This window comes from Anolis carolinensis, chromosome 1 (assembly GCF_035594765.1).
Source record: "Anolis carolinensis isolate JA03-04 chromosome 1, rAnoCar3.1.pri, whole genome shotgun sequence".
Classification (NCBI taxonomy): domain Eukaryota; kingdom Metazoa; phylum Chordata; class Lepidosauria; order Squamata; family Dactyloidae; genus Anolis; species Anolis carolinensis.
In genome coordinates, this window is record NC_085841.1 from 87,672,275 (window position 1) to 87,698,196 (window position 25,922).

General features: G+C 44.5%; 1 protein-coding gene across 8 annotated transcripts in view; it reads right to left on the reverse strand.

Moving 5' to 3' along the window:
* The window catches only part of akap7 (A-kinase anchoring protein 7), a 124,925-nt gene extending 99,893 nt beyond the window's left edge, over positions 1–25,032 (reverse strand). For 3 of the 8 annotated variants that reach the window (XM_062978666.1, XM_062978664.1, XM_062978670.1), the window contains exons 1-2: positions 24,701–25,021; positions 3,120–3,257 (exon numbers count right to left, since the gene is read on the reverse strand). In XM_062978666.1, coding sequence (XP_062834736.1) covers positions 3,120–3,257; positions 24,701–24,935 — 373 coding nt within the window. In that variant the 5' untranslated portion in view covers positions 24,936–25,021. Of the gene's footprint in view, positions 1–3,119; positions 3,258–24,700 lie in introns of all 8 variants that reach the window. The other 5 variants (XM_062978647.1, XM_062978652.1, XM_062978658.1 and 2 more) reach the window with 5 other exon arrangements.
* Positions 25,033–25,922: the final 890 nt, after the last annotated feature.

The following is a 25,922-nucleotide window of genomic DNA, read 5'->3' on the forward strand; positions in this document are numbered from 1 at the left end:
GACGGTAATCGGGCATTCGGATAACGTGGCTAGTCCAGCGGAGTTGATGGCGTAGGAGCATCGCTTCAATGCTGGTGGTCTTTGCTTCTTCCAGCACACTGACATTTGTCCACCTGTCTTCCCAAGAGATTTGCAGGATTTTTCTGAAGCAACGCTGATAGAAATGTTCTAGGAGTTGAGTGTGGCGTCTGTAGACCGTCCACGTTTCGCAGTCATAGAGCAGGGTTGGGAGGTCAATGGCTTTATAAACGAGCACCTTGGTATCTCTATGGATGTCCTGATCATCAAACATTCTCTGCTTCATTCAGAAAAATGCTGCACTCGCAGAGCTCAGGCAGTGTTGTATTTCGGTGTCAATGTTGACTTTTGTGGAGAGGTGGCTGCCAAGGTAGCAGAAATGGTCAACATTTTCTAATGTTACACCATTAAGCTGTATTCCTGGCACTGCAGAGGGATTAGCTGGTGCCTGTTGGAAGAGCACTTTGGTTTTCTCGATGTTCAATGAGAGGCCGAGCTTCTCGTATGCTTCTGCGAAGGTGTTTAGAGTGGTTTGTAGGTCTTCTTCTGAGTGCGCACAGACTACATTGTCATCGGCATATTGGAATTCTATAATAGATGTTCTGGTGACCTTGGTTTTAATTTTCAGTCTGCTGATGTTAAATAGCTTGCCATCTGTCCAATAGATGATTTCCACTCCGGTGGGAAGCTTCCCATCAACCAAGTGAAGTATCATAGCGATGAAGATGGAAAATAAGGTAGGGGCAATAACACATCCCTGCTTAACACCCGATTCCACCTTAAATGGGTCACTTTGCGAGCTGTTACTGTCCAAGACTGTTGCCATCATGTCATCATGGAGGAGCCGCAGGATGTTCACAAATTTGTCAGAGCACCTGATTTTTTGGAGGATGGTCCAGAGAACGCTGCAATTCACTGTGTTGAATGCCTTCGCAAGGTCAATGAATGCCATGTACAGAGGTTGGTTTTGTTCCCTGCATTTTTCTTGGAGCTATCATGCAGTGAAGATCATGTCCACTGTTCCTCTGGAGGGGCGGAAGCCGTTCTGGGATTCTGGGAGGGTGTCTTCTGAGACAGGGAGACGGCAGTTTGCAAGGATTCTTGCGAGGATTTTCCCAGCGGAGGTTAGAAGGGAGATACCGCGATAGTTCCCGCAATCTCTTCTATCCCCTTTCTTGAAAAGGGTGATGATGGTGGCATCCTTGAAGTCTGCTGAGATTTTCTCGGTCACCCATATCTTTTCAATGAGCTGGTGGAGTTGTTGTATCAGCTCATGTCCACCCTCTTTGAAGAGGGAGGACGTGAGCTGGTAAGCTCATCCCTGGTTTGTTGTTGTGGGATTTGTGAGTGGGCCTCTTCAGCTACATTGGAGCTGCGATTCAGAAGGTTCTGGTAGTGCTCTTTCCAACGTAGTGCAATTGATGTTTTGTCCTTCAGAAGTTTGGTTCCATCTGATGAGCGTAGAGGCTGTATGCCATGGTTTCTTGGTCCGTAAATGATCTTTGTGGCTTTGAAAAATCCCTGAGCATCATTGGTATCTGCAAAGTGTTGGATTTCTTCAGCCTTCTTTGTCCACCAGATGTTCTTGAGCTCTCTGGTCCTTATTTGGACCTCAGCTTTTGCACTAGTATAGATCGTTTTCTTAACAGCACAGTTGGTGTCCCTCTGCCATGTCTGGAAGACTTTCCTTTTGTTATCAATTAGCTGTTGGATCTCTTTGTCGTTACTGTCAAACCAGTCTTGATGTTTCTTAGTTTGGTATCCAATGGTTTCTTCGCAGGCTGTGATGATGGAGGACTTCAGTTTGTTCCAATGTTCTTCAACATTTTCAGGGTGTTCTGTGGGTAGATGATCCTTGAGTGTTATTTGGAGAAGGGCTCGTTTGGAGGGGCTTGGGTGTTCATTTTGCACCTTATTTTTCTTCCTTGGAGTCTGCGTTTGGGGGCGGTCTTGATAGCCATCGTGGATTGGATTAACTTGTGGTCTGTCTAGCAGTCATCAGCACCTGTCATGGTTCTTGTGAGAAGCACATGTGAGTAGATCTAGCATCAACTAGCTGGTATATTCATTATTATGGTTTTTGGTGCAATGAGAGCCTAATCTATTTCGATATCCAGCACTTCACTGAATTATGTCTCTTGGATCAAACTTTAAACAGATGCTAGATGGGCATATTTCCAGAGTGCTCTAAGATGGGTATTCCCGGCTGGTAGGAGGATGGACTAGATGGTCATTGTGGCCCCCTCCAATTCTAAGACTCTATGATTGAAAGGGCACTGCACACCAACATCTGGAGGACCACATATACCCCATCCATGCTCTAACCAGCTAGTGGGCAAGTGCCCTAGAGAGTAACAGGAAACTCATATTTTAAATAATTTGAGCTCAGAGTTTTCATGTAAGAGGCAGACATTTTAAAAAGTTAGTCCAAGAGCATCAGACGCATTGAGGTAGCATCCATACTGGAAATGGGGAGCATTCTGTCATTCCATTTTTATGCACTTGTTGTCACTTCCAAACCACAGCATTCCATTTTTTTTGTTGTCTTTATGTTTTCTTTTAGATCTAATTTGTGGTGATTTTTTAAAAAACTTATGATGTAACTTAAACATTACCAATCCCAAAATGGATTGCCAGTATGCTTAATGAGGCTTTCCCCAGCTATAAAAAGATTTTGTCATGTTTTCTCAAACCATCCAGCTATTATCAGCCCTTTAATTAGTTGTCCTGAATCTGCTACTCAAGCAAATCCATATCTGCTTGTATGTTTTTAATTGTATATTTCATCCACTAGTTTATGCATTTCCACAAAGCTGAATCAAGAGTAAATCAGATGCATCTATTTCACAGATGATCTTCAACAATGAAGTTGGAATACAAATATAAATGAATCTAAATATATTTTTGTGGTTGGAAGATGCAAACATTAGATATTTGAGGAGAGGTATAGGACAACATTCCCAGGATACAACATTGGCATTTGTAACTGCAAAGGTCAAGATATAGTAACTGAAGAAATCTACCCCCTATTAAATGTATTTATTTATGAAACTAACACTGAAGCAGGTACATTATAGCTGTGGATGAGCTTCCATACTTACGGCTAAACTCTTCCTCAATATCTACTTCTGCAAATGGCATTTCCATGATCAAACAGTCAAAAGAATCATCAAGACAGTCTGATTTCTTTCTCTGTTTTTTTCTTTGCTTTTTCTTCCGTCCCACAATTTGCTTTCCATCTGGAATACATTTTAAACAAAGAACTGGGTTTCAGATTTCAAGGCTGATGAAATCATCACTAATAAAACTCTGTTCCAGACTCACAGCTCACTACAAGGCACTTTTTCGGGCACTCAGTCAGAGCTGCTCACAAAGCAATTGCTTGTTCCTCCATATTACAATTTTCAGCTTCATTCTTAGCATTCAATACATTTCACTTAACACTGCAAAATGCATTGTTTTTGATACCCCATTTGAAAAACAAGAATTACATTAACCCAGCTGCTTTCCAAGAATCTCTTTTGCAGGGTTTAGAATTACATTTCTGATTTTCAAGCCTCTTCACCAAGGTAAGCCCATCTCACTCATACAAATATGGTTAAGCAACATATAAACCATATTATATTGGCCTGAGAAGTAGGGCTGGGGTTCCTTCAGTCATGTATGGAACCAAGTTATTTTATTGCCCATTTTATTCCTATAATTGAAATGAAAATACAGTATGGCACCTTTATCCACTGAATATATATTCCTGAACTTTCAATGAAAACAAGAAACCATGGAACACAGACCCTATTGAAATGAATAATTTCTGTAGAAGTTACTTCAGAATCTTGCTGGAGGATGTAGAAAATTTCTAGAGAGGTATTATTTCTAGTAATTTGCTAGATCAGGGGTTCCCAAAGTATGCTCCGTGGAGCCCTTGGGGCTTCGTGAGTGATGGTGAGGAGGGAGATTTCAGGGAATCTCTTCTAAATTCTGACAAACTCTGCCGAAAGAAGCAGGCACATTGTTCACATTAACTTTGGATGTACATGTAACATTGTAAAAAATTTCAAATATCTTAACAAGTTGTTATATCATTTTTTAGGTTTAAATAATGAATAATATTGTCCCCAGTTCCTATATACATATATTCATGCTTCCATATACATATTGCGCGTAATATGCCTCATACAAATAGACAGAACTAAACACTAAACATTTATTCGGACTCCACGAAAAACTTTTGCTTCAAAAAGGACTCTGTGGCTGAAAAAATTTGGGAATCTCTGTGCTAGATCATTCGGTGAAACTCAGGTAACTTCTGTTGGAAGCATAACACAGAATCGCGTAGAGCACCTAGAGAAGACATATTTTATCAGATGAAGCTACGCTGTACCATATTTTTTTCTCTGTCTTGTTCCGACCCAGTAATTTCTTAATTGCAATTGTTGGGAAATACTACAATGCTGAAACATTTTAGAGGCACAAGTTGTGCCACTACAGAGCATTTCAATACGTTCATTAAAATATTTCTGGCCTTGTTTTACTTGGTATATCTATGCATACTTACAAGAACTCATGTTTTTATTATCAGTATTTTAGTGGTGATGTCACTACTGGGCTTTTTTTCAGCCAAAAAGAACATAGGAGTTTTCTCCACTCCATTCTATCATTCAGTCAAATATAATTGGTGCTGACCTTGAAGATTGCTCAGAAACTTCAAATGGTTTAGCAATTAATTTATTGCTAAGTAACACTGTTTACACTAAACCTACTGGTGTTTTAAAAATAACTCTCCTTTCAATTTGCTTTTTTGGGTACAACACAAACTGATGACCCTGAATAGTGTCTTATTCTAACTTGGAACTTGCTCAAAACTTCATGAGCTCCTTTACCAGGTACCATTACATTCAAAGATAAGGTAGATGTAGAGGCGGTTCAATGGCAAGGCCAACTAGGAGCTTGCCTGTGGTGCCAGTCTGTAGGGGGTGCAGTCGAGGTACTCATGGGTGCGCGCGCGTGTGTGCATGCATGTGCGTGCACCCCCGCCTCCTCTCGGCTTCGGTTGGTCAAATGTCTTGTGTTGTTGTTTTCGGGCTTGTCCCTGTTGTGAGCCGCCCCAAGTCCCTTCGGGGAGATGGGGCGGGATATAAAAATAAAGTTTATTTATTATTATTATTATTATTATTATTATTATTATTATTATTAGTGCCTGCTCAGCAGGCTGAAGCCGAGCACCCTGGCCTGCTTTGGTGCTGCTCCTTTCTTCACCTTGTACGACAACTGGAGCCAGAGGGAAGTTGAGAGGTGGAAGGGTAGCGCAGGCCGGGAAGGGGCATCCCGCCGCCAAAGTCTCTCAACTCCCTTCCAGCGGGGAGATGGGGAGGAAAAGCCGGCTGAGGGGTCGGAAAGGCAGCCTAGGCGCCCCCGCCTCGAGCCGAAGCCTCTCCGAAGGCCAGGGACTGGTGGAGAGAAACCTCGGGCGCGTTCGGAAGCTCCTTTCCGATGCAAAGTGAGAGCCTGGCACTGTTATTAGCCAGGTCTGGTGGCCCCTTCTGCTCTTCAGGCAAGGCTTTTGTGGCTGAAGGAAACCCCCGCACCGCTTCATTCCCTCTTGGGAGAGGAGAGGGCGACGTCCTGAGCTGGGAAAGGAGTCTATAGAAGAGGAGGAAAAGTCTGGACGTGGGAAAGAATCTAGGAAAGAATTGTGCAGGGAAGGATTCACTAATACTATTACCAATATTACTATACTAATAATTGTTGTGGTAATCTCTGAGCGGTTAGACTCAATTTAACCCTCTCTGGGGGAGATTCCACCAAAATCAGCAGAGTAGCAAAAGCAAAGCTTTCAAATGCAACAGTTACTTACGCGCGGGGGAGCAAGAGAAGCCTTTCAACTTAGAATGGCAATGGAGTGCAGAGTCTCAGTAAATGTTCAAAAAGTATTTATTCAGGTAAAAAGAATTCCATTTTAGATAGAAAGACTTGGGAGCTGTCTAGACTACTCTAGACTGGTTTCTAAGGAAAAATAAGAAAGGAAAAATAACAAACATCCAGGAGAGATGGCAGGATGCTTCTTGTTAGCTTGAAGAACAAAGGGAGAAGAGAGAACCAAAATGGTTCCAACCTCATGGTCCAGTTTATTGGGGCCATAAAAGACATTCTGACCAATGAGAAGTTAGTGTCCCTAAAGATTCACATTTCTACTAACTTCAAAGTAAAGGATGTGGCGTATACAGGATAGAGTGAAAACACAGTAAAGCCTGTCTAGGCATGCTTTGGAAACAGGGAAAGGATTCCCTCAATCTAACTCTATCATCTATCTAACTACATCTAGACTTGAGTAGTCCAGGATGATTCCCAACAATAATGACACTGTATAACACGTTTTTTTGTCCCTGGGGGCCCTTCCACACAGCCCTATATCCACCGCCGGCCCTTTCCCCTCGCCTTCTGCCCCAAGGGAAGAGGAAGGCATGTCAGGGTGGGTTTTGAAAACATCAGTTCTGCAGCACCCTGATTTATTTGTGATCCATTGACTCTCATCAATTCATCCTCAGTCAGACTGCTTGCCTGTCCGGAGAAGCAGTGCCGACAAACAACAACTCAGTCGCAAATCAGCTGAACGCAGCGGTTCAAAGGCTTTATTCCAAATATACTGTATATGCAAGATATTTACAAGATACAAAGTCCATGGCTCATTGCAGACATACTTTCTCCTTGCTGATCAGCTCACACACATTGTCATGCCCCAGCCACCCTTGGCTTCTGAACCTGATCCAGAAATGAACTTTGACCAGGATGAAGCTTATTCTGACCTTTTGCCCATTTCTCCGAGCTCCTGTCAGTTACAGCTGCCGGCTGTTGATAGTTCAGATGCTTCCTTAATTGGGAGTTTCTGCATCACCAGATATCAGAAAAACAAGGGCTTAGAAGGAGTAACCGCTTGTCATCTCGAGGGGATTGTGGATAAGAGGATTCCCTTGGGAATCTTTGGGGAGTTTGGTTTCCCTTCGTTGAGATCTGATCTTCGTTCCATAAAAGTGTCTTGCACTGCACTTTGCAATGTCAACGTAGCGATTTCCTGAGAACACTTCACCGACTCCAGTTCCCTGATTTCACCAAGCCAAGTCTCCTGTTTCTGGCAGCCAAGCCGAGCCGCGACTCCCGATTTAAACCTGAGTAAATTCACTTCCTTGCCTTGTTCCTGATCAAGATTGGTTTTAGCTTCATCTCGTTCCTGCCTTGATATCCAAGACTTCCTAGTGACTTTTGGACCTTGTTATTCACTCTTGCTTTCTTGTTGTTTCCCCGCTCAAGAACTTTCCAACAGTTTTGAGCGTGTTTCGGTTTCTGGATTTTGGACAATAATATTGGACATTTCTTTTCAACTCTTTGGACTAATTCATACCTTCTCATAAAGGACTATTGCTCACTCATCATTTCCACTTATCTATCCCTGAATTTATAATTGTTTTAATAAAGATATTATATGATTATTGGTCTCTGTTTGGTTTCCAGTGCTCACGCTGCCTTGGGGTGCAACACACATACTACTGACAAGAGCACATTCCACACAGAATGACGAATGTCCTGTCAGACCAGAAGTCACGACCTGCAGCAGGCTATCACTCAAACTAGCCTGCTGTTAACAGTTAAGTTGCTGGAACACATCTCCAGTATACACAGTTGCAAACAATAAAAACACTTGATTCATCATTTCATCCTTACACCCAAAATAAACCAACAAGGCAGCCCCTGGGCTCAATGGCTGCCGGGCAGGAGAACCGGGGCCCCAGACACATCGGATCGGTGGGGAGTTTAAACAGTAACCAAGAGCTTCCAGGAAAACTGAAAGCGTGAGGCGACAGTGATGCCTCGGGCTCCCACTCCGCTCCTGCCTCACTTTCCCACCTCCCCCCCCCCCCCCGCCATCCAGGTCCCTTCCCACTGCCTGGTGCTCCTCAGAGGCATCTACACACAGGATCCGAGGCAGTTTGGCACCACTTTCCCTGCCCCAGGCATCCTGCCCCGCCCCCTTTCCTTCCCGGCTGAGCCCTCTGGAAGGCTATTCAATGCTAATCAAGGTGGCCAATTGTAACATTAGGAATTGTGGGAGTTAGTGGAAATAATAACCATTAATATGAACAAAATCTGGCAACCAGTGTTTAAAAAAAACTCTAAAATCAGGCCAGTAAACAAACAACAACACTCAGAAAAAAGAGGAATTCCAGAAATGAAACAGTCAGGGACAGCTAACACCTCTCAACATAGGATTCCCCCAGGCAGGAAGCAGCCAGGCTTTGAAGCTGCAAGACTATTTAATGCTAATCAAGCTGGCCAATTGCAACTCACACTTGCATCAAGCAGAAAAGAGTTCTTTTCTCCCACTCTGGATACCATTCCACAGATATATAAACCCCACTTGCCTAGTTTCCAACAGACCTCCCAACCTCTGAGGATGCCTGCCATGAATGTGGGTGAAATGTCAGGAGAGAATGCTTCTGGAACATGGCCAGAAGGCTCCCTCCCAGCTCCCTCCTCTCTCTCTCTCCCTCCGGGCCTCTTTGGCGCTGCCTTCGTGCCCCGGCTCTTCCCTCTTGCCTCCTGCGCAGCCCTCACCATGCAGCCGGCTGACCTTCACTTCCAAAGGCTCCGTGTTCTTCACCCCAGGAAGGCCGAGCATTTAAGGCGAGCCTTGGGGGCTGTGAAGGTACTTCTGACTCCATGGAGAGAAGGGGCTGAGCTGACAGTGGGGCCTCCTTCTCTGGAGGCTTTAAAGCAGGCATGGACAAACTTGGGCCCTCCGAATTTTCTAATATTTTGTGATTTTTGTAATGTATTATTATTATTATTATTATTATTATTATTATTATTATTATTATTATTATGTAATACAATATAATAATATATGGACAGGTTGCTTACCTGTAACCGTGTTTCTTCGAGTGTACTCTGTGAATTCACATTAATGGAGAAGGCTGCGCCTGCGCAGGCTCCAACGGATACTCTTCCAAGCTAAAGTTTGAAATTTGGCGGTAAACCCGCCCCTCTCCCCAGAGGGTATAAAGGGCGCCCTCCGCGCTCGCTCTCCAGTTCCTACGCCGCAAAGGCGACGAGAAAGAGAGAGGTTTGCATGTGGGGAAGGAAGGGCGGGATTGTGTGAATTCACAGAGTACACTCGAAGAAACACGGTTACAGGTAAGCAACCTGTCCTTTTTCTTCGTGTACTCTGTGAATGCACACTAATGGAGACTAGCAAGCTGAGGTATAGGTAGGTGGGATAGCAAACCCGACAATGAGTTTAGTGTCCAAACAACACTTTTATTGAGCACAAAGTGCAAATGCAAGTGCAATGGTCAAAAACAGTGTAACATCATAAAGTGTAGAACCGATCCTAGTTATTAGGATCCAGAACATAATCACAACATTGTATGTGAGCGATAGTCTGTAAGAATTACAGAGGTACATATAGACCGATTCCCTGAAACAGAGGTAGAGGTATTCAGGAAATACATTACAGTGTCGTGGGTAAGTATAGTACACAAGCACTACATTAATGAACCCATGAACATATCATGTGAAATAAAGGCTGAATGACATCGGTGAACTTGTAAAGAAAAAACAGCGAAACTGGCTCTGAGCAAGGCAAGTAACGTTAGGAAAGGCAGGAGGAAAGGATAGACCTAGCGAAGGCCGAGTCCCTGAGGTTCTTTGAGTCCATCCTGTAGTGTGAAACAAAGGTGGATGGAGTGGACCAGATAGCCGCTCGACAGATGGAGTTGAGAGGGACACCCCTCAGGAAGGCAGTAGAAGTGGAAAGGCCCCTCGTTGATCTAGGGCGGATCGAAGGGGGGGTTGGCGTTTAGCCAGCTGGTAAGCGAGTTCGATAGCCTGAGCAATCCAGTGTGAGAGTCTTTGAGAAGAAAGTGGTTCGTCCAGCTTATGGGTAGCATAAGCCACAAAAAGTCTAGGCGACTTACGTATGTCCTTAGTCCTGTCCTTGTAGAAAAGGAGGGCTCTTCTGACATCCAGGAGATGAAGTCTCCGCTCCAAAGAAGAAGAAGGATTAGGAAAGAAAGCAGGGAGTATTATGTCCTGGTTAAGGTGAAAAGCAGAGACCACCTTAGGTAGGAAGGTGATGTCCGGGCGAAGAACAGCCCTGTCGTGGTGGAAACGGAGGTAGGGTTCGTCCACCCGAAGAGCAGCCAGTTCCGAAGGCCTGCGCGCAGAGGTGATAGCGACTAGGAAGGCAGTCTTCCAAGAGAGAAGGTGAAGGTCGGCGGAGGCCATATGTTCAAAAGGAGCTGAAGCCAGTTGAGAAATAACGAGTTCGAGGCTCCATCCGGGGGTCGGAGGTTGAACTGGAGGATGGAGGTTGTTGTAACCTCGAAGAAAGGTCTTAATGAGGTTGTTAGAAAAGAGAGGGTTGTCCTTGACGTTGGAAATGCCAGGAGAGAGCAGCGAGATAGGATTTTATCGAGGCCAGAGAGAGTTGACGATCCGCAAGAGAAAGTAGGAAGTCCAGGACCAGCAGGATCGAAGTAGAGGAGGGATCGACGTGTCGGTCCCGAAGGAAGGTTTGAAATTTTGCAAGCTTGTAAGCATAGGCCTTTGATGTGGCTGGCTTATGGGCAGCACGAAGGATTGCCTGCAGGTCTGGGTGGAGAGAATTTAAAGAAGTATCCTCCAGGCAGTTAGGTGTAGGGACGGGACGTCGGGATGGAGGACCTGTCCCCTCTGTGAAGATAGTAGATGAGGGAGAGTTGGGAGAGTGCGAGGAGGATCCGTACACATCCGGAGTAGAGTTGGGTACCACGGCTGGCATGGCCATGCAGGGGCGATCAGGATGGCCGATGTCGGCGTTAGATAGAGTCTCTCTATTACCCTCGAGATGAGAGGGAAGGGAGGAAAAAGATAGACGGGTTCGAGAGTCCAGTCGAGGAGAAACGCGTCTCCCAGACAGCCCGGAGTCGAGTTTGGAGGTAGTCTCGCTCCGAAGCGAGGAAGTTGAGCGTTCGAGGGGGAGGCAAAAAGGTCTAGAGCTGGCCAGCCCCAATCGTCGAAGACGAATTTCAGGATTTCGGGATCGAGACGCCACTCGTGGGGGGAGGTCGTCATTCTGCTTAGAGAGTCTGCTAGCGTGTTTTGAGCACCTGGTAGGTGAACCGCCGAGAGGGTTATGTGTCTCGCTATGCACCATAGCCAAATGTCCATTGAGAGAGCCATCAGGTTCCTCGAGCCCGTACCTCCTTGTTTGTTGATGTAGTACATAGCTACTACGTTGTCCGTTTGGATCAGAACAGACTTGTGGGGAAGAAAGCGAGCAAACGCCCGGAGAGCTTTGAAGATTGACAACAGTTCTAGAAAGTTTATGTGGTGAGACTTCTCTTGGATGGACCAAAGGTCCCTGACAGTGAGGTTTGACATGTGAGCTCCCCACGCAAAATTGGAGGCGTCGGTCGTGATGGTGACTGACGGAAGGGGGGGATGGAAGGGAAGTCCCACACAAACGTTCGCTGGGTCCTGCCACCAATGCAGGGAAAGGCGAACTTGGTTCAGTACCGTGAGAAATATTGAGCTCGGATGCCGATGGGGTTTGAAAGAGTCTATAAACCATCTTTGGAGAGGTCTGAGACGCAGTCTGGCGAAAGGAGTGACCATGACCGTGGAGGCCATGTGACCCAGAAGAACCTGGATAGAGTGGGCTTGGATCCTGCGGTTGCGGAGGAGGAGAGAAAGGTGTTGTTGAAGGGCTAGGAACCTGTCCTTCGGTAGGGAGGCAGTTTCCGCGATGGAGTTGAAGAGAGCTCCGATGAAGCGGATTTCTGTGGCCGGGAGGAGTTAGGACTTTTCGACATTCAACTGAAGGCCCAGCCGTTGTAGAAGAGAGAGAGCTTGAGACACGTGGTTTTGAAGGGATGAGGGGTCGGATGCGACAATCATCCAATCGTCCAAATAAGGAAAGACCATTATGCCCTGTTTCCTTAGGTGCGCTGCCACCACGGCGACCACCTTCATGAAGACCCTTGGGGCCGTGACGAGGCCGAAAGGGAGAACTGTGAACTGGTAAGACTGTCCCAGGAGCTTGAAGGAGAGGAAGCGCCTGTGAGATCGGCGTACCGAGACGTGGAAATACGCATCGCGTAAGTCTATAGAGGCAAAGTAGTCTCCGTGTCGGAGCATTGGGAGAATGGAGGCTACCGAGACCATTCGAAATTTTGAAGGCAGAATGAAGAGGTTTAAGGCTCGCAGGTCGAGGATGGGCCGAAGACCTCCGCCCCTCTTGGGAACTGTAAAGTATCTCGAGAAGAAACCTCGAGTGTCCTGCTCGGAAGGAGAAGGCTGGATTGCGCCCTTCGCCAGAAGGGAGTTGACCTCGGAGCATATCTCCGGTGAAGGGTCGGTGTGGAGGATGTGACCCGTGGGGGGCAAAGTTTCGAATTCCAAGGCATAGCCGTCTCTGACAATGCGGAGAACCCAGGCATCTGAGGTGATAGACTCCCATTCGTGGTAGAAAGGAGCTAGGCGATCGCGGAAAGAGCAGAGAGGAAAGTTCTGGTCGGAGCTTAGGAAAGGCATGGTAGTGGCAGTAGTAGTGAAGGTAGAAAAGGCCTCAAGAGAGTGGGCGTCAGGCCCGTCGTTGGGGTTGTGGCATAGCTGTAGCACCCTTGCCCTGACCTTTCGGGACCTGGTGCTGGCGGCGAGGTTGTTGCTGCTGACTGTGGTGACTCAAGCTCGACGAGCGTCGAAACGGTTGGTGACGAAAAGGCTGAGGGTAGCGACGGTATCGTTGAGGGAACCATCGGGTCCGCTGAGCCTGAGGCTGATCGGTCCCGCACTTTGCTGCGAGGATCTTGAAGTCATGATTGGACTTCAGTTTGTCATCAGTACCTGAGTTGAAAAGACCCTGAGTGTCGAAGGGAAGGTCTTCGATCACTTGTCGAGAGGAAGAAGAGAGTCCTGAGGACCGAAGCCATGCATGCCGTCTGATCGCAACTGCGTGGGCAATCATCTTTCCGGCGGTATCGCCGGTGTGCTTAGCCATTTGGATTTGGTGGTGTGCAAGGGAGTCCGCCTCCTGCTGGAGGGTTGAGAGAACTGACCGATCTTCGTCGGAAAGTTTGGCGAAGAAAGGTTGGGCTTTTTCCCAGAGGATCTGTTGATAAGCTCCCATACAGGCTCCGTAGTTCGCCATGCGGCAAAGGAGGAGAGCGCCGGAGTAGAGCTTGCGGCCTACGGCATCGAATCTTTTGCCCTCCCTGTCGGCAGGGGAGTTGGACTGTCGACCCGACGACTGGGAGGCCTTTACCACCATGGAATTTGGATCAGGGTGATGTTTGAGCCATTCCAGGGCTTCATCATCGGTTCGGTACCAGGCCTCTATTTTCTTAGAGGTTGGAGGTATCGAAGATGGAGTCTTCCAAGATGCCTGGATTATGTCCAGGAGGTATGGAAGAAAAGGCAGCAAGGTGGCTGGCGGGGCTTGAGCCTGGACCCTTTTGAAAACAGGGTCGGTAACAGCTTTTGAGGTTTGTTTAATTTCCATCCCCAGAGCGTCTGCCATTCTGACCATCTGATCGGAGAAAGCCCGGATATTATCCGTCGGAGAAGGTGGGTCGACCTCGTAGGCGTCGTGAGGCGGGGAGAGGTCGAGACCGAGAGAGACAACCGAGGCGGAGAGGATCGACTCGGGGTGTTCGATATCGGGGTCATCCTCCTCGGGCCCTTGAGGGGACCGGGGAGGAGAAACAAGCGCAGAATCCTGTTGAGGTATCACCTCAAGAGCAGCAGGAGCCGGCTGTGGACGAACGCCCTTGGACGCAGAAGCCTGGGCGGCACGGGCTAGGCGCGTCATCTGTCTACCCCTCTCGGGTGTCTGAGCCGGAGGGGAAAGCTCTTGTCGAGCCAGAGGGCGTGATGGCGCTGGCTGGGGAGCCTTAATAACTGTCCTGACCGACCGGTCGGGAGAGGCTTGAGCATCCGCATCCGAGGACTGACCATGAGGAGAAGAAGAAGAGCGGAGGCGTTGCGCTGGTTGGATAGGGGAGGATCTCCTGGAGGAGGCCACAGAGGAGGGGACGTCCTTTTTCGAAGAAGCTGAGGAGGACGACCTCTGGATCATTTGCTTCTTTGCTGGAGGTTGCTTTGACGCGACCCTTAGCGATTTTCCCGGTGTCGGTGGAATTGGGCACACAGCTGCCGAGTCAGACTGGGCTCATCTGGATTCCTCCTGGGCCCTCTTAAAGGCAATCTTCATGGCGGAAGAAGATGGCGGCGAAGCCAGGCGGGATCGAGCGGAAATGGCCGAAGTTACCGAACTCGAAGTCGATGAAGGGCCCATTTTGCCCGACCGGGTCAAAACTGTGGCTGTAGTCACCATGCAGGGTGGTTTGGCCGGTTTAGCTCTCAAAGTTTTCGAGGCCTTGGATGATACCGACGGAGCAGGCCTGGACGCCATCATAGAATCATAGAATCATAGAATAGTAGAGTTGGAAGAGACCACATGGGCCATCTAGTCCAACCCCCTGCTAAGAAGCAGGAAATCGCATTCAAAGCACCCCCGACAGATGGCCATCCAGCCTCTGCTTAAAAGCCTCCAAGGAAGGAGCCTCCACCACGGCCCCGGGGAGAGAGTTCCACTGTCGAACAGCTCTCACAGTGAGGAAGTTCTTCCTGATGTTCAGGTGGAATCTGAGACCAGGGTGGAAGTAGAAGCCTCATCGAGGCCGGGGTGGAAGTAGAAGCCTCAGGAGCAAGAGTCTTTTCGTAGAGAGCTGCCCGGAGTCTCGCAGCCCTATTTCTTCGGGCCTGAGCTGTAAAGGCCAGGCAAAAACGGCAGGTACCGACGATGTGACTTTCGCCGAGGCAGAAAAGGCACTTAGCGTGACCGTCGGAATCTGGAATCTTAGAGGCACATTGAGTGCACCGCTTAAAACACATAGTCGACATAAGAACGAAGAGTCCGAAGTGAGCTTTGCGGCGGAAAAAAAGGAACTGGAGAGCGAGCGCGGAGGGCGCCCTTTATACCCTCTGGGGAGAGGGGCGGGGTTACCGCCAAATTTCAAACTTTAGCTTGGAAGAGTATCTGTTGGAGCCAGCCTTCTCCATTAGTGTGCATTCACAGAGTACACGAAGAAAAAAATACTAATATGATATACTGATAATATAATATATTGTATATGCATATAATAGTGATTATAATGTAATACAATATACTAATAATACACTATTATACCGTATTAAAGGGCTAGACACGGTAGTTTAAGTGGTACAGCTGCTGCTAGATCTGTTTCCAATCTTCTAAATATTTGGAACTTCGCAACTATGGACCTCCAGAATTTTTTTACATGTGATATTACTAATAATATTGCAGTATAGTGGTTTAGTACAATATAATATACTAGCTTTGCCCGGCCACGCGTTGCTGTGGCTTATGCTTTCAGAGTGTTGTTTTTTATTTACTGTCCTGATTTTAGAGATTATATTGTTCTGTATTATTATATCACAGTAATTATTATATATTATATTTATAATCTTATATTATCTGCTTAGAACTGGATTATATGAGGCTGTATAAAATGTACACTGAAGTGGATTATATGGCAGTGTAGAATCCAGATAATCCAGTTCAAAACAGATAATATAAGATTATAAATATAAATATAGCTGTGTGGAAGGGCCTTGAGTCTATACTGACATATACTGTAATCCAGTTAAAATCAGATAATCTGTATTTTATAGGCAGTGTAGAAGAGTGGGCAGAGCTTAGCCTTCTAACTGGCAGCAACTGGATAAAAACAATTATTCTTCTCCCTCTAATTAGGACTTTATTTTTCTTTTCTTTTTGTTGTATGAACGTAGAGGCATGGATGAGGGGTTGTGCTGCCAAATTTAGTGTTTCTGGGATGTGTAGTTTTGTTTTGTCCTAGGCCGAAATTTCATTACCCTTTTATATATATAGATAATACTAAAATGCTATACTGTAGGCTGTTAGGAATTGTGGGAGTTGAAGTCCAAAACACCTGGAAGGAAGGCCCAAGTTTGCCTATGCCTGCTTTAAAGCAAAAGCTGGATGGCCACCTGTTGACTGTGTGGATCCTAGAGTGCAGCTTTCTCCCATACTAGGATCCTATGACTCCTTAGGAAACCGATCAGGTTTCCTAGCAGTTTGAATACATGCAAATGTGAGTAGATCAATAGGTACTGCTCTGGCAGGAAGGAAATGGTGATCCATGCAGTCATGCCAGCCACATGACCTTGGAGGTGTCTAAGGACAACGCTGGCTCTTCAGCTTAGAAATGGAGATAAGCACCAACCCACAGAGTTGGACACAACTAGAGTTAATATCAGGGGAAAACCTTTATCTTATACTTATATTTATTTATTCTGTATGTCACCTTTTGCCCTCTAAAAATGCTCCAAAGCAGACCATACGCATTAAAATAGCAACCATTTAGAAAATGTGTTAAAAACTAGAAGTTATGATATATTAGCATTATTGATAGGATACTATATTTTATTTTTGATATTACTATTAACGTATACTGTATACCACTTTTCCCTCTTAAAATAGTCCAAAGCAAACTATAAGCATTAAAATAGAATTAAACCTACAAAGGAATCATTAAAACAAAATTAAAATACATGAAACATTACCCAACACAGATTAATGGTACAAGACACACAAGTGCAAACAAGAGATTCATTTTTATTTCATTAATACATATCTATATCTTCCAACTCTATTATTCTGTTCTGGATACAACAAATTGAGTGATTCGTCTTCAACAAGAAGCCTATTATCTTTGCTATTTATCTCCATGGCTCTCTTCTTCCACTCTCATTGCATTGGGGGGGGGGGGGGGGGCAAAATACTGTTTTATCTTACACTTGAAAATTACCTAGGGCCAGCCCTGGCTGTGTGCCATATAACCCAGAATATCAAGGCAGAATAACCCACAATATCTGCTTTGAACTGGGTTATCTGAGTCTACACTGCCATATAATCCAATTCAAAGCAGATAATGTGGATTATCTGCCTTGATATTCTGGGTTATATGGCTGTGTGCCATATAACCCAGAATATCAAGGCCGAAAAATCTCACAATATCTGTTCTGAACTGGGTTATCAGAGTTCACATTGCCCTATATCCCAGTTCAATGTTTGGTGCTAAATTTACTTATATAACATTGCCATGTGCTGAACTGCTTTTTCTGTCGATTTGGTGCTTAATTTGTAAAATCATAATGTAATTTGATGTTTAATAGGCTTTTCCTTAATCCCTCCTTATTATCCAACATTTTCTCTTATCCAACGCTTTTATTTTTCAGTGATTGGTTTTTTTTTGGGGGGGGGGGCGCCAAAATTCTGTTCGCCTACACTTAAAAATTACCTTAGGCCGGCCCCGGCTAGATGGTACCACAAAATACACTTTTGGGGCAGAGCAATCTTGTGAAGAGGGACATAAGAAACTGTCTAATCCTGAGTTAAACTATTTGTCCATCTGGTTCAGTATTATCTATGCCTGGTAGCCTCCGGTGTCTGTCAGAAGATACCAAGAACTGAAACTGAAACCTTTTGTAGAAAAAGCATGCTCTCTGCCATTTACACATCATCCATTTCCATGACACTAAGCTGACATTGATTCAATGACCTTTTCATTGTCAGGTGAATATAATGTGATTCTTTGGCTATTTAATGGATGACAAATTTTATTCCTGCTTTCACTTCTTAACCTTTGTTCATATGGCTCTCTGACTTTAGCTTTCATGGTTGACTATTCTTATTATGTTTGCCCTCTGTGCCTTGGAAACCTGCATTGGAAGGCAGGATATAATTCTTTTAAGTAATTCACAAAATTAAAATTAACAAATATCTTTATCAAAAAGTTCTCATTTTGGTTTTAATTCTGTAAACTGGTAGCTGATAAAGTTGCTTCTCCTTTGTGGAGAGAAAAAGTGGGGTGCAAATAAACATAATCATCATCATCATCATCATCTCTGAAGGTTGTGGAAAAATTGATTTGCTTCAAATTAGTTTTCAACTGTGATTATAATAAAGTAAAAATTAAAGAACACACCACTTTTCAGCTCATATTCTCTATTTGAAGCAGGTTACGAGAGCAGCAGACATCTGAGAACGATTCATTAGAAAACACAATAATGCTTAGCAAGACAGAAAGAAAACAGGAAGACCACATTCAAGGTAGATAGACTCAATCTATCTACCTTGACTTTGCAAGATCTGAGCAGGGCTGCAGATGACAGGATAACTTGAATTTCCTTCATACATAGGGTTGCATAAGTCAACTTGAGGGCAATTAACAACAAATCAGAGCAATAGAACACACTTAATTTACTTGTGAACATCTTCGCTATATACAGTACAAAACACATTTACAAAACTTATACTACAATCCTTTATAGTACGTGGTTACACAAAAGTAAATCCCATACAGGACTTATTCTCATAAGACTACAGCTTGACTCTCACTGAATTCAAAATGAAACACTTCTGAACAAATATGGTGGAGCTTTGCTTTCAGATAAGGTTTAATTTTACTCAAGTAATTATCCAAAAGTTATTTTTATAATTACAATTTTGGATACCCTGTATATCCTTTGCATATTTATTTCAGAATTCAGGGCCATTTTGTTCATAACATGAAGCATGTCTTTGAAAATGGGGAAAAGTACCACATTTCATCTGAATCCTTAATGGAACAATGAACTGTGGACATAAACAGATAACTACAATATCTAAAGAGAACAGCAGAATACAAGATGCTTCTTGTCAGATTTCTGTATATCAGAGATCATGAATATAAAACACAAATTTTTCAGAGCTCCATGGTCAAGCTTGAAAATTCCAAATTCTAAACAAGGAAATTTAGAACCAGACGGCATGTTATTATCTTGTGAGATGTAAAGAAAATTGATAAAAGAAATGTGTTTTTAAAAAACCCTTGCTTGCTGCAGATTATTAGTGCCCCTTATAGTGTCTCTAGTACTAGAAAAGATAAGTCACCTGATTAGGTGCTAATTGGCTTCAGTGTAAAGCAGCAAGGGAAGGATAACAAGGTAGCTGTTATCTGATCCTGGAAGCTGTACAGGAACTATTGTGACTGTAAGCTGCTTATTGATTAAGGAGCTATTTCTCTAGTGTGAGGCTAACCTGGACTCCCCAGTGAGCTTGCTCTCCATGCTGAAAGAGTACACTTCTAGAACTATTTCTCACACATAGACCTCCTTGGAATTCGCATGAGGGTGGGAGCAGATGTACTATCCTACCTTTGGCATACAAAAACCCATGTTGGATTTTGCTTGCCTTAGAATAAAGGCATGCCTGTAGAATTCTTTCCCTCTGCACATGTAAAGGACCTACATGCATGGATGCCATCATAATAACTACCCTATGTATTCATGTAGAAAACTAAAAATTATAGTCAAAACTCTAATTTTAAAAAGGAACCAACCTCTGAGCAGAGTGGCAAAAGCTTAGTCTGTCCTGGGAGAACCTTTAAAAAGCTCTGACCCCATCTAATCTCTGTGCCCTTCTAACCTTTTTGAATGCTTAGGCAGGGAAATTATGGCTGTGGCCAGGGGTGGCTGGTCCCTGAGGTCGCACTGAAGCTTTTCCCTCTCTATGGAATGACCCTCATCTTATGCATGGGACATATTAAAATCCACAATTTTAGCCCCAAACTCTGACCGCTACATGAGTATATAAGGTACTAGCTGTGCCCGGCCACGCGTTGCTGTGGCAAAGTCTGGTGGTATGGGAAATAAAGTATTGAGGAATTGGAGGTAGTTAAGGTAAAGGGTCAAGGTTTTTTCCTGATATTAAGTGCAGTCGTGTGTGAGTGTGTGGGTTGGTGATCATGTGTATTTGTAAGTCGAAGAGGTGGCATTGTTTGTAGAGTCCTTGGAGGTCATGTGGGTGGTATGACTGTATGGAACGCTGTTAGTTTTGTGTCAGAGGAGTCCTGATATTTGGTTGTTTATTTGGATGATATTGGATGTAGTGATATTTGGATGTTTTGGAACTGTTGGGTTGGGAGAAGGTGGGGTAATAGTGGGGGTTGACTCCGTTTTTCGAATTCAAACGTGCGACGTTTCATTGGAGAAGTTGAGTAGGTTAGCGGTTGAAGACGCTGCGTCATTAGGGGATATTATTTCTTAAAGGTTGTGAATATACAATATTTGTGATTATTGGGTGTTTTTGTCTGTTGGAGGTAAGTATGAATGGTGTCTAAGAGATGTTGTAGGTGTTGTGAATGGGTATAGAGTACGTTATCATCGGTATATTAGAGTTGTATGAGAGATGTTGGTGTTTTGAATGGGGATAGAGTACGTTATCATCGGTATATTAGAGTTGTATAAGAGATGTTGGTGTTGTGAATGGGTATAGAGTACGTTATCATCGGTATATTAGAGTTGTATAAGAGATGTTGTAGGTGTTGTGAATGGGTATAGAGTACGTTATCATCGGTATATTAGAGTTGTATAAGAGATGTTGTAGGTGTTGTGAATGGGTATAGAGTACGTTATCATCGGTATGTTAGAGTTGTATAAGAGATGTTGTAGGTGTTGTGAATGGGTATAGAGTACGTTATCATCGGTATGTTAGGGTTGTATAAGAGATGTTGTAGGTGTTTTGAATGGGTATAGAGTACGTTATCATCGGTATGTTAGAGTTGTATAAGAGATGTTGTAGGTGTTGTGAATGGGGTATAGAGTATGTTATCATCGGTATATTAGAGTTGTATAAGAGATGTTGGTGTTGTGAATGGGTATAGAGTACATTATCATCGGTATATTAGAGCTGTATAAGAGATGTTGGTGTTGTGAATGGGTATAGAGTACGTTATCATCCGTATATTAGAGCTGTATAAGAGATGTTGGTGTTGTGAATGGGTATAGAGTACATTATCATCGGTATATTAGAGCTGTATAAGAGATGTTGGTGTTGTGAATGGGTATAGAGTACGTTATCATCCGTATATTAGAGCTGTATAAGAGATGTTGGTGTTGTGAATGGGTATAGAGTATGTTATCATCGGTATATTAGAGCTGTATAAGAGATGTTGGTGTTGTGAATGGGGATAGAGTACGTTATCATAGGGATATTGCAGTTGTGCAAGTGATGTTGTAGGTTTTTTTGTGAATGGGTATAGAGTACGTTATCATCGGGATTTTGTAGTTGTATAAGAGATGTTGTAGGTTTTCTGAATAGGTATAGAGTACGTTATCATCGGTATATTAGAAATGTTAGGATTGTATGATGATGTTGTTGTTGTTGTTGTTGTTGTTATTATTATTATTATTATTACTAGCTGTGCCCGGCCACGCGTTGCTGTGGCTTAGTCTGGTGGTGTTGGTCAGTCTACATTAGGTTGTATTTATGCTGTGACCTCCACCCTTCTTTATGCTCACATTAGTAGTAGTATTTGAAGTCTGTTACCTTCTTCAATTTTTGTGTTGATTGATAATTGCTTGAGATCCCTGTTGTCTTTGGTTTGTTGTTAATTGTAATGTCTGATTCTGCTGAGTGCGGTTTATATTTTTATTGTGGTACAATAGTCTTTTTTTTTTTGCCTGTGTAGGTGTTTATTATTATTGTTGTTGTAGTGGTCATGAAAGTTGGATAAGTTAGATGCTACTGTATTGTTTTTTGGAGGCCCAGTGTAGCACTGACTTGGCCTCTCAGCCTCAGTGCCTAGGGCTGTTTCTTGCCTGTGATGGTGTTGATTCTTATTGTTGTTGTTATTGTTATTATTGTAATTGTTTTTTTGGAGGCCAAGTGTGAATGTAGGGATTGGGGAGGTGGATGAGTTGTGTTGTCAAATTTTGTATTTGTTATAGTCACAATGCGTTGTTGTAAGTATTGTGGGTCCGGATTGTGGTTTTGTGGTGTGGTTGTGTTGTTACAACTGAGAGGCAAGGCTTTTGTGTTGTGTTGTCAAGTTTTGTATTTCTGGGGCGTTTAGTTGTATGCCAAGTTTTGTATTTCTGGGGCGTTTAGTTGTGTTGTTATAGTCACTATGCATTGTTGTGAGTTTTGTGGGTCCGGGTTGTGGTTTTGTGGTATGGTTGTGTTGTTACAATCGGGAGGGAATGCTTTTGTGTTGTGTTGCCAAGTTTCGTATTTTTGGGGCGTTTAGTTGTGTTGTTATAGTCATGATGCGTTGTTGTGAGTTTTGTACGTCCGGATTGTGGTTTTGTGTTGTGGTTGTGTTCTTACAACTGGGAGGCAAGGCTTTTGCGTTGTGTTGTCAAATTTTGTATTTCTGGGGCGTTTAGTTGTGTTATAGTCATGATGCGTTGTTGTGAGTTTTGTGGGTACGGATTGTGGTTTTGTGGTGTGGTTGTGTTGTTACAACCAGGAGAAAAGGCTTTTGTGTTGTGTTGTCAAGTTTTGTATTTCTGGGGCGTTTAGTTGTGTGCCAAGTTTCGTATTTCTGGGGCGTTTAGTTGTGTTGTTATAGTCACGATGCGTTGTTGTGAGTGTTATGGGTCTGGATTGTGGTTTTGTGGTGTGGTTGTGTTGTTACAACCTGGAGGGAAGGCTTTTGTGTTGTGTTGTCAAGTTTTATATTTCTGGGGCGTTTAGTTGTGTGCCAAGTTTCGTATTTCTGGGACGTTTAGTTGTGTTGTTATAGTCACGATGCATTGTTGTGAGTTTTGTGGGTCCAGATTGTGGTTTTGTGGTGTGGCTGTGTTGTTACAACTGGGAGGCAAGGCTTTTGTGTTGTGCTATTAAGTTTTATATTTCTGGGGCGTTTAGTTGTGTGCCAAGTTTCGTATTTCTGGGGCGTTTAGTTGTGTTGTTATAGTCACGATGCGTTGTTGTGAGTGTTATGGGTCTGGATTGTGGTTTTGTGGTGTGGTTGTGTTGTTACAACCTGGAGGGAAGGCTTTTGCATTGTGTTGCCAAGTTTCGTATTTCTGGGGTGTTTAGTTGTGTTGTTATAGTCACAATGCGTTGTTGTGAGTTTTGTGGGTCCTGTGTGGTTTTGTGGTGTGGTTGTGTTGTTATAACTGGAAGGCAAGGCTTTTGCATTGTGTTGCCAAGTTTTGTATTTCTGGGGCGTTTAGTTGTGTTGTTATCGCATGATGCGTTGTTGTGAGTTTTGTGGGTCTGGATTGTGGTTTTGTGGTGTGGTTGTGTTGTTGTAACCTGGAGGCAAGCCTTTTGCATTGTGTTGCCAAATTTCGTATTTCTGGGATGTTTAGTTTTGTTGTTATAGTCACTGCGCAAACAACTTTATCATTTTATATATATAGATTATTATTATTATTATTATTATTATTATTATTATTATTGAGAGGCTGGGTGGCCATCTGTTGGGAGTGCTTGGATTGTGTCCTGCATGGCAGATGGTGGGAGGTGTTAGCTGGCCGTGATTGTTTAGTGTCTGGCATTCCTGTGTTTTAAGAGTGTTGTTTTTTATTTTGTGTTGTGATTTTAAGCTTATTATAATATTAGGAGTCAGACTGTGTTGATTGTCATGGTTGATAGCATATATTTAAAATATTGAGTGTTAAAATGGGTTGGATATTGTAGAAGGGAGAGTATATGGAGAGAAATAATTCGGATGATGGGCGGGCGCTAGAACCCAGGGGACAGCTTTTTCCCTTTGCCTGCCTTCCCTGTTGCCGGCGGCCATTATAGTTTCTGTTTCCCTCCCGGGCATGGCTACCGATGGGGCGTTGTGGGTTCTCTCCATGTGGAGCTGCGTGAAGTGAGTTTGTGTTGTTTCAACCTTAAGGCGTGGATGATGGGTTGTGTTCTCAAATTTCGAGGTTGGGGGCCCTTTACTTTTGTTGTTTTGCTCGGTGCTCGAATTCCATCACTCTTTTATATATATAGATGTATACAATGACCTTCATACCATCACAGAGTTTATGATAATCTGGGGAGGCCCTGTTCTCGGTCCTGCCTTCTTCACAGGATCAATTGGTGGGGACTCCCTCCCCAGGGACACCAGATCAGCCCCCTCCCTCCTGATCTTCCGTATGAGAGTAAAAATATGGCTCTGTGGCCTTCAGAGAGCCTGTGCAATAATCAGATATGGAATGACATGTTATGGCTATAGGAACGACCCGGTTTATGCTAATGGATGATGTGATTTGCCAATTTGTAAAGCTGCCTTGAGTCCTCTTCGGGATAGATGGAAATAGCGTAAATAAATAAATTATAAATAAATAATGTGTATTCCACAAGGGCGCGAAATAATGTTGCATATGATTCTTCCCTAGAGGAAAGAGGTGCATTCATATTGCAGAAATAGTGCGGTCTGACACCACTTTCCCTGCCATGGCTCAATGCTAGGGGAATCTTGCCAATTGTAGTTTTACTGTTTGGCAGAGAAGGCGTGTAAAACTACAGTTCACAGGATTCCATAGCCTCAAGCCAAGGCAGTGAAAGTGGTGTCAAACTGCATCCATTCTACAGTGTAATCCCCAAAGGCTTGTCCTCTGGGGTTTTTGGACTTCAACTCCCAGAATCCTCAGCTGCTTCAGTCAACGAGTAGGGACTCTGGGAGCTGAAGTCCAAAACACATAGAAGGCCCGGCTTTGGGAAACACTGAGCTGGATCTAGGTTTTAAGGTCCTTTCTTTCTCTCCCTCCACCGCCTTTTATTTTGGGGATGAATAGGGGGACTGTCCGCGTTCTCCTCTCTCCTCCTCACCGATCTGCCCGCTGGTCGCAGGCAGGACAGGCGACTCCTCCTCTCCGGCTTCGCCCTCCATCGCCAGCCTTTGAGGTTCCGCCAACAGAAGCCCGCGTTCTCGGAACGCCCTACAGCTGGCCGTTCCTCGCCCAGCCGCCGGGGGCGCTGGCGAGCAAAGGGGGATCCGGCGACCAATAGGCGGAGCGGCGAGGCAGGAAGCGCGCAGCGCTCGGAGCAACAACCGCAGAACCATATCTAGGAAACCAGAGGGAAGCTGTTGCTACGGGATGGCGGAAGGGTCAAGAAAGAACGCCGCCGAAGATTTAGAATCGCGCCCTTGTGGAGGAACTACGACTCCCATGATGCAATGCAAGTGATGGGGCCGTGTGCAAAACCGAAGCGACTCCTCCTCCTTTCAAATTCCCCCGCCCTTCCTGGCAGGAATACCAAAATACTGCCCGCCTTCCCCAAATACATCAATCCTTTAAAGAGGTGACATCTTCTACAGTTGTTATTTGAAGGCCATTATTACACCAGGCATGGGCGAACTTGAGCCCTCCAGATGTTCTGGACTTCAACTCCCACAATTCGTCCCATAATTCCAATTAGGAATTTATAAAATCAGAGTTGGAAGAGACTTCGTGGGCCATCCAGTCCAACCCCATTCGGCCAAGAAGCAGGAAAATCGCATTCAAAGCACTCCCGACAGATGGCCATACAGCCTCTGCTTAAAAGCCTCCAAAGAAGGAGCCTCCACCACTCTCCAGGGCAGAGAGTTCCACTGCTGAACAGATCTCACAGTGAGGAAGTTCTTCCTGATGTTCAAGTGGAATCTCCTTTCCTGTAGTTTGAAGCCATTGTTCCGTGTCCTAGTCTGCAGGGCAGCAGAAAACAAGCTTGCTCCCTCCTCCCTATGACTTCCCCTCACATATTTATACATGGCCCGCATCATATCTCCTCTCAGCCTTCTCTTCTGCAGGCTAAACATGCCCAGCTCTTTAAGCTGCTCCTCGTAAGGCTTGTTCTTTAGATCCTTGATCATTTTAGTTGCCCTCCTCTGGACACTTTCCGGCTTGTCAACATCTCCCTTCAATTGTGGTGCCCAAAATAGGACACAGTATTCCAGGTGTGGTCCGACCAAGGCAGAATAGAGGGGGAGCATGACTTCCCTGGATCTAGACACTATACTCCTATTTATGCAGGCCAAAATCCCATTGGCTTTTTAAGCTGCCGAATGACA